The 9603-nt window shown below is 37.0% G+C and overlaps 1 protein-coding gene across 3 annotated transcripts in view; it reads right to left on the reverse strand.

Annotated features, from left to right (window-relative positions):
- The window catches only part of FOCAD (focadhesin), a 252868-nt gene that overhangs the window by 39911 nt on the left and 203354 nt on the right, over positions 1 to 9603 (reverse strand). For all 3 annotated transcript variants that reach the window (XM_025051385.1, XM_006918338.3, XM_015594517.2), the window contains 3 exons: positions 8333 to 8422; positions 3035 to 3182; positions 1048 to 1167 (listed from right to left, as the gene is read on the reverse strand). In XM_025051385.1, coding sequence (XP_024907153.1) covers positions 1048 to 1167; positions 3035 to 3182; positions 8333 to 8422 — 358 coding nt within the window. The remainder of the gene's footprint in view (positions 1 to 1047; positions 1168 to 3034; positions 3183 to 8332; positions 8423 to 9603) is intronic.

Here is a 9603-nt window from a genome sequence, read left to right on the forward strand (position 1 = left end):
AAGAGAAAATGTCCCATAAAGAGCACCACATATGGAAACTTCTACATTTTGATGTTACAAAACCTCTTATAAGCGAGCAGGCATATAATCCATAAAATAGTAACAATACCATATAATATAAGCTTAAAACCAGTGAATTTTGAAATAACCCACTCTGGCCAATATTAAGACTTAGGACAAACCTTAAAAAAAAAAAAATTACCACCAATGGAGATATTCTAGAGCATGTGCAATCAGATGGAACGTTACTTTTCAATTTTTAAAATTGTGGTAAAAATACATAGAACATAAAATTGACCATTTTAACCATTTTTAACTGTGCATACAGTTCAGTGGTATTAAGTACATTCATACTGTGTGCAACAACTACTGGTCTCCAGAACTCTTCATCTTGCGAAACTGAAACTCTCTACCTATTAGATGGTAACTCCACATTACTCCGTCCCCCAGCCTCTGGCAATCACCATTCTACTTTCTAGCTCTAGGTACATCATAAAAATAGAATCATATAGTATTTGCCTTTGTGTGATTGGCCTATTTCACTTAGCATAATGACCTCAAGGTTCATCCTTGTTTCAGCTCATGACAGGATCTCCTTCCTTTTTGTGGTTGAATAATATTTCAGAGGGAACATTCAAAGGTATTTAATTTACAAGTATTTAAATATTCCCATACATATTCAGCCATGAGCAGAGATTTTCTGCCTTGAATGTGCTGAGGTTTGACCTTGTCAGAACCCTCTACACATTCATAGCTATACAAATTGTGGTCTCTGACTCTTATATTCCCAGCCACGTTTTAAGATTTTATAAATACAGAGCAACAGTTGGAGAGAGAGTAAAGCCTTTGTATTTTCTCAGACCAAAAGAGAATCAAGTCTATAGGAGGAGACAGAGGATGTGACTGCTGGCTATAGCTGTGAGAGAAGAGAATAATTAGAAGTTCCTCAGTTCTGGGCACGAAAATAGACCATTACACTCTAATTCAGAGTAAGTCAAAATCAGCATGAGACCCATAGGGAGAAACAGGCAGGGTACACATTCCAACCTGCTGGTTGTTCTCTACCAACAGTCGAAGCTTGTTCATAATATCTTCAGCCTCTGCAGCCTCAATAATTCCAGCACTGAATGCTGATGTGCACACACAGCTAATGGTATAGGCAAGGACCTGAGAAGACAGCAGACAAATGTTTCTTCATGAGGGAAAATAAAAGAACATGGTTTAGTTGGCACAAATACTCTGTGAAACTCCTCCCCAAGATAAAGATTGCCTTCAAATACACCACCTACAGACTGTGGACTGTTTTATTCCTGATTTATATTTCCTAACAATGTTATGAGGTGGGTGTCATTATTCCTACTTTATAGATATCGGACTTTGAAGGTCAAGTAGACATAGCCAGCAAGTGACAGAGGTAAGATTCAAATCCAGATCTTTATACTCTAAACCAAAAACTTCCTTTATCAACTTAGAACACAGCATCTATCAAGAGTAGAAGCAGATTTTCATAACGGTGGACGTTACTACGATCCAAGGCCAAACAGCAGAGGAAACTCAAAGACGTGAAAGAAATACTGCTACATTAAAATTCCTTAGTAGCAGTAGTGGAGCATAAAGGACCACGACTGTGGGCTTCATAGTTAGAAAAATTGTGTAGAGTAGAGACAATGCTACTTACTCATTAGCACTGGTAGGATAATTTAACAAGTAAATGCATAAATAAATAAATGAAGAAATGAACACATGACAAATAAAAAAGAGTATTCGGAGTAGAGACAGAATACTCAGGTGTGTGTCCCAAAGTGACTATTTATTGGCTAAGTAACTTTGGGCAAGTCAATCTATTTGAGCCTCAGTTTTTGCAAATCACAGTTAATCACTCCTCCCTCCTGCTTTGTGTTTTCATGATGAAACCCTCCCTTACAAAGATGCTCTTAAGACAGAGTGGAAATATTCAACTCCTACTGGTTGATATAGCATGACAGAAGGAAGCAGTTTCTAAGGGATAAATTGGATAATAAAACATCAGAAGGGAGAAAAAATGCTTGCTCAAGGCCTTATAAATCAAAACATCAAGGCAGACAGATAAAAACCTTGCTTTCATTTATTAATTGAATTGCTCCTCAGTTGCAAAGTTTCCCCCTTTTGCTTGAAAGAAAATATGTACTTTTAAATTGTGCTCTGCCCCACTTTAAAAATGGAAATGTGGTGCATGCATGTCTTAGAACAAAACTTCAACCCTCCATGCCCCAAAGAAATTCACCGATTCAACAAGTCCCTTTGCTGAAAGCAGAGGAGCTGAGCAGGGAAACACAGCAGCCATTATGTACTCATCAATAGCTCGTGGGCAGGCCGGGACAAAATAGAATCTGCTCTAATGAGAGGGAGAATCTGGCCAGGCCAAGAGGTCGTCTCCAGCGCTCCCACAGAAGAGCACAGACGGTCCAGCTTCACCTGGGCACAACAGACACACAAGCCTCAGATGTTCTCTGTCAACAAGGTCGACACTCACAGACTGTGTCACATGAACTGCGATTCTGCACATGTTTGCGCCTAAACAGAAAAAGCTCTTCATTTAATCTGGTAAGGGGAATTTCCTCAATCATTTTTCCTGCTAGCTAATATTTAAAAAGCAAATGCCTTTTCGATCCACAGTTTAAGCTTTTTCCTGGTCATCCTTCAAAGTTACGTTTGGCTTGGGCATAATTCTAAAATCTCCATTTAACCTTCCTCCAGAAATTGCAGGTCTTCTTAGAAAGTACCTCCTAGTGATGTTGACTTAGGTTTTTGTATTCACTAAAAGTTCTTATCTTATATGCCGCATTTAAGTCTACGTTGATTTAAACAGCTGTACAATTTGAAAACCTCATGATCTAATATATAGGTTGTTTGCCATTCAGATTTTCTCCTTGTCCCAGTTGACACTGAGGAAGAATTTAATTTTAGGGTTATCAAAATGTGAGAAGTAGAAAATAAGCAGCAACAGGAAAATAAAAGACAGAAAAGGGAAAAAAACTATAACCTCATCTCCTACCTCCTGAAATGTTCTGCTCTGGCTCCCACTGTCATCGAGGTATGTAGAAAGCTTCCGAAGTGATGCTGCCACATGAACTCGTGACTCCATTTGGCTGCTGTGGCTCATGAGGGACAGAACAAGTCCAACTCCCAATATACAGCCCGTGCTTGGATGCCAAAAAAGATCAGGTGTTAAAATCACAAGAATCCATGTCATCGCTCCTCACTTATCATAGGAGTTTACGGTGCTCTGCAATCCGAGGTGAGACAACTAGATTCTAATTCTGCTGCCTGCTATGTAAGTGTGTCCTATGAGCCACCACAAGTATACCCACCTCCCCTCAAAAGGAATGCTTTATGTCAAAACGGGTGTCAGTGGCCCATGCTAGTGCTGTGTACCCACTGGAAAAACAAACAAACAAAAACATGAAATAGTTTGACTTCAACTCTACCGTAAGGAGAGAAGGAAGTATAAAAAGTAGTCAAACCAGCTCTATCTCCGCCCTTAGAGAAATGCCCTGGCCTTCTCTCCACCCCTCCCCCCTACGCCCCTCCCCGCCCTGCCTGTGTGCACTATGCACTATGACTAACTGCATGAGGACAGAAAAGACTAAATTTCAGGATATGAGCTGAGGACATCTGACTAATAACAGGGTGAATAAATGAGAGGCATGATTATGAGATACTGCTAAGTGCTTCATGTTTCCTAGTCAACTTCAACAAGTGGAATTTCTTTCTTAAAGAAATTGTGCATTTGTCAGCACACCATGACATTAATCCTCTTCTCCCCTCTGATCCCGCGGGGTACCACTGGGTCAGAAGAGAAAATGGACAAATGACAGGCTTGTCAAAAGTTACCCCATGTGATGATTCAATTGGAATCTTGGGCTTTGTGTCTCAATTCTCCTGAAAGAACACATATCCATTTAAATAAATGAATTGTTCTCCCAGAAAACTTCTAGCTAGTATGATAAAAAAATGCAGCTTTGGGATGATTTTTTTACTTTTTTTTTAAAAAAGTTGTCATCACTGTTGTTTTTCAAATTGAGAGCATGCTGAGTTTTTCAGAAATCGTCCTCACTCTGATTTGGCTTGCCTCTCATCATATCTGCTGCTTAAGAAGACATCCAGAGCATTTCTCCAATGACATATTTCAATACCTGTAGTCATTTTGCTCTTATATAAGCATCTGTCTCCTTCGCTGGCATCGAAAACCTTCACGTCGTTTCATGAATGTATTAATTGCTTCCCCCCAATACCTCTGTGCAAATGGAGCTTCCACATATGATAAGAGACCCCAAAAAGAAGGAGAGGCTACAGGATTTGCTCAAGGTCATGGAAAGAGTTTCCAGCAGAGCACGGCCAGAAGATGGAGGTTTCTATTCCCAGCCTTCTGTGCCATCTGCCAAACCCCAGCCCCTCTCAGGCGCTGCAAGACGCCTATGAGAAGGCAAATAGCTCAAGCGTGTTTTCTAGGTTCTACTGCATAACAGCCTAGGATTAGAAAATTTTTTGTAAAGAAGCTACTGCAGTAACAATTCATCATTAGTCAGGCAGAAATGCTGTTACGGCTTACATGAACTTAACAAGCTCAACTAGCATAATACATTTCCAACCAGTTAAGTCAGCATCTAATGTCTGAGCACTGCATGCTTTTGAGACAAAGTATATTTCTGAAAGAGAAGAGATCACTCTTTATTAGTATGGATTTAAGTCTTTCTTTTCATTTAGAATCTACAGGGAAGTTTTCCTGACTATCTTTCTATACTGATGTATATAAAATTTTGATAGAATTATACCAAAGATATAGTGAGACAAAATGTGATTAATACATTGAAAATTTTTTTTGCTCCCCCGCTGACTATTTAACTGCTAGCTACGCTTAGGATTTCAAATGTTACTTCCTCAGGGACACTCTTCCTGGCCCAGCAGGGAACCACTTTAGCATTCTCCCATAGCATCCTATACTAATTTACTTCAGACAATTTTAATTATAAACTCTGATAAGGATTGTTTGGGGGACTACTTAATTACAATCCACCTCTGTTGCTAGCCTGCAAGCTCCATGAGGGTGAGTACCTTTTAAGTTTTTTCCTCACCACAATATCTGTGGCACCTAGTATACTGCTGGATGGGGATAGGCATGCAGCCAACATTTACTGAATGCTGAAGAACTGACCAAGTGCAGCATTTTAAGAGAGTCTAAGGTGGAGAGATGTTCTACAAAAATGGAAACAAAAACAAAAACCAAGACTTCATTCTTTTGGTTAACTTGATATTTTGTTAATTTTGGCAAAATTGATGAGTAATAAAATTCACTGGATCCAAGATTCTATCAAGAAAACTTGATTTCTATTTCCTGCCAGACTAATATAAGAAAAATGGGTGTTAGGTTCATGTGGAAAAGGATTCCTTTTAAAGTTCGCTTAAGTAAGTATTGGGGTTTGTCTCTCTCAATAAATAGGCAGGTATATAAATCTTGCTCTTTGGGCTATTCTGGGCACAGAAAAATCTCTATCCCTCGGACTGAAGCTCCTCCCTTACCATCCCGAGGCCCATGGGCACAAAGGCTTAGAAAAAGAGATCCTGGCTTTTAGTTCAAATTTACCTAAATATTATTACAGCATAATTATTCTTAGGCAAGGTTACCATTCACTAATGATTCATTTGCCACAGTGGTAATTATTGGACTGTTGTAATATATGAATATATAATCTAACTATATTTTGTGCCAATATAAATGTTAAGAGTATATGCATTTATTCACCTTCTAAATTGTTTCCTTCTCTTTTGTCTCATTTTTTCCGACATGCACCACGAAGCCAGTTCTAAATCTTTATTCCTGATGTTTCCTTCTGATTTCCAAATCTTCTATATTTTATTTCTTGTCCTAAGTCTTAAAGATTCTCCCAAGTGCCTAGTTCAGTATTGCCACATTTACCTCATTCTAGCTTCCCTTTGATATATCTGCCAGCTCTAATCCAAGAATAACTTGGGCAGAGGAAACTTTCACATCTTTCTGTTCACTGAAAACAGAAGGGGTTAGGTGTTGGTGTCTCAGATGAAACAAAAACAAATTAAAATATTAGGTATAAAATTGAGGTTTTGAAATTGCTAACAAATCTTCTATAATACTATCAAATTATAAAGAGAATATGAGTTTAGAAATTACATGCCCTATTACGCCATTACTTACTTGAATCTCTTACCCAAGTACATTAAAATATCACTAGCAAAAAGAAATTCTGCGACTTTAAAGCTATACCTTTCTAAAATAATAGTAAATGTTCTTCTGTATGCTTAGTGCTAATAAATCACTCTTTGTACATATTCAAAGGAAGATATGCAACTCTGATATGTGTGTTGCTATATCAACTGAGATATATTTTTCTAAAACTAACCAGAGATGAATCTAGTTTACTGGAGACTAAGTACTAAGCCATATAATAATTAGTTCTAATAACAGTTAACATTCGTATAGCACTTTGCCCTTTACAGAGTGCTATACAAATGTTATCGTATTTATAAAAGCTCAATAGTAATTAACCAACGCTCAGATAGCCTGACTAGTCAGTCAGTCACAGCTGTGAAGGCTGTAATGGTACAGTAAGTACCACTAGATGGCAGCAAAATGTTAGTGATAGGACCACAAACACTGCCGAGCCCAGGTGCTTGGTTCTCTCAGCAGGGACATGTCTATTAAATCAAAGAAGCGTGGTAAATTCGCTCTGGGTGAATTCTATCACTTGAGGTAGCACGCTCCCAGATCTATTAACTACCTTTTGGTAATGCTTCCACTATTTCACTTGAAGGAGGACTACCACAGACTCCTGCAATCTCATTAGACAAGGGACTACTTTATGCCATGAGCCCTCGTTAGAGTCTCCTTTTTTTTTCAAATGGTGAACATGACCTGTGCATCAGAAAAATAATAATAAATACCATACTGTAAAGTGTCAAACTGCTTTCTATTTTTTTTTTTCTGATTTTAAAAAATACTTATTTCCGTTTATTTCACCCATTTCACCACCCATCTCCCCTTTGGCAATCATCCCTTGTTGTCTATGGGTATGTTTCTGTTTTATTTGTTTTGTTTATTCATTTTTTTGTTGTTGTTTGTGTGTTTTTAGAGTCCACATATAAGTGAAAACATATAGGATTTGTCTTTGTCTGACTTATTTCATTTAGCATAATACCCTCTTGGTCCATCCATGTTGTCACGAATGGCAAGGTTTCATTCTTTTTTATTGTAATATTCTAGCTTTCTTTCTAATGAAATGTTCTCTACACTGTACTAGCAAGAGAGAGGAAAATAGCTTTGAAGTCAGACGACCTAAGTTTCTCTCCTAGTTCTGCCACTTATTGTGTGACCTTGAACCAGTCTCCTATTTGAAACTCACTTTCTTTATCAATAAACCAAAGTGATGGTGATTCCTGCTTTGGTATCAATATTTAGGCTGTAATCAGGGCTTAATTACATTAGAAACTGACTAGCACAACATGTGGCTACTTAGTATTTAGCTGAACCTCAAACCGAAGACAGAACTACGGAAGCCATGACAATCACAAAACATTAGGAATGACAAAATACTAAACTTTGTTAACTATGGGAATAACATGAATTTGAAGAGAACAGAGAGAGTTTCTTGAAGAAGAAACTGAACTTTTAATTTGACTTTGAAAATAAGCTAGATTTTAGATTTTACCATATGGACAGAAGTTTTCTGATGACTCTATTCTATTTGACTCGGAAGGGTTAGTCCCCTATCTAGGCCCACTCTTCCCTCTCCTAAACACTGCTGTTCATTAACAAGGTAAGAATCAAGAAAGAAGGTAAGAATAAAGAAATGCAAAATAAAGAAATCTTATTAATATAAAATGTTAATTTGAAGTTAAATATACTTAGACATATGATTTTATTATATGCATAAATACCCATACTGTGGTTATTTTAGTTCTCCCCATGGTCCTCCTTACATTCAAACAATCTTCCTGTAAACTAATGAAGATGATACATAAAAGCCATTCTTGATTGTTTTCACTGAAAGTTTGCAGCATCTTAATCACAAAATTTTTTCCCAACTTCATAATACTTGAGCTATAGCTAAGATAAACACCTCTGGGGAAAAGGCAGGAGTAAGAAAGGTAGGTGTGTGTGTGTGTGTGTGTGTGTGTGTATGCGTGCATGAGACACACACACACACACACACACACACAGATCAGGTCCTACAACTATTTCACCATAAAATACAAATTTTATGGCAGAGAAAGAACTAATCTCTAAGTATCTGTTAGAGAGGAAGTGGAACCAACATACTTATATTCAAGACTAGTGTCAAAGCAGCAATTTTCCAGGGCATCCAAAGACTTCATCAGAAGAAGGTTCATCTGCTGGCCAGATATATCACTGGGTAAAAACCAAAAGGGAAAAATTGAATTATTTAAAGTCATTCCACTGTCCAAACTACTTACTATATAATATTTTGCTCTCAATATTTTATTGAAAATCTATTTCTTTAGAAAGAACATAAAAGTAACAAGAAGAATATTGATGATTCATATACACTTGCAGAGAAACTGAGTTAGAAAATTTATTCAATAATTGGGTTTCTAAACATTACAATCATTTGCAAACCAATAAACCCTAAACCTGCTACTTTTGCATTTTCTTAGCTCAAATGTTTCTGTAATGGGAGTATAGCTGACATACCACATTGTATTTGTTTCAGGTGTACAACATAATGATTCAACATTTATATACCTTATGATGTGATCATCACAATAAGTCTAGTAACCATCTATCACCATATAAAGTTACTACCATATTACTGACTATAGTCCTTGTGCTTTACATTATATCCCCATAACTTATTTATTTTATAACTGGAAGTTTGTACCTTTTATTCCCCTTCATCTTTTTCATCTATCCCCAACTCCCATACTCCTTTTCCTCTGGTAACCATCAGTTTGTTCTTTGTATCTATGAATCTGTTTCTCTTTTGTTTGTTCATGTGTGTTATTTTTTAGATTCCACATATAAGTGAATTCATGGTATCTGTCCTTCTCTGACTTATTTCACTTAGCGTAATACCCTCTGGATCCATCCATGTTGTTACAAATTCAGCCCAAACTTGAAACAACTAAAAAATAAGAACCAAAGTCAGAATCCCAAAAAGTATTTCTAAGAATGCTACAGTGATTTTCTTCAGAATATTTAATAAGCCCATTAAGCTGATATCATCAATAACTGTTTCAAATCTCTTTCTTGGAAAGATGGCTACTTCTGATTTCATCTCTGAGAGAGATGAAAGGTTATAGTTTTATTCCTTTACTTATATTTTTTTAAAAGGAAGGGGAATGCCAGCCTTATATTTTTCTGACTTTATACAGTAGTTGATGAGAGTTTTGTAATTGTCTTGGTGAGAACTATGATTTGTATAGTAAAATAAACTTAAAGGTTTTTTTTTTTTTTTTTTTTTTTTTCAGACAGAGTTGTGGACTTCATCACCAACACTTGATTATCTAGGGTTCTTACATGTCAACTCTTGTGCTACTGCCTCAGCCCATGCTGAGTGGAATGCAGTCCCA

Source organism: Pteropus alecto, unplaced genomic scaffold, assembly GCF_000325575.1.
Source record: "Pteropus alecto unplaced genomic scaffold, ASM32557v1 scaffold95, whole genome shotgun sequence".
NCBI classification, from domain to species: Eukaryota; Metazoa; Chordata; class Mammalia; order Chiroptera; family Pteropodidae; genus Pteropus; species Pteropus alecto.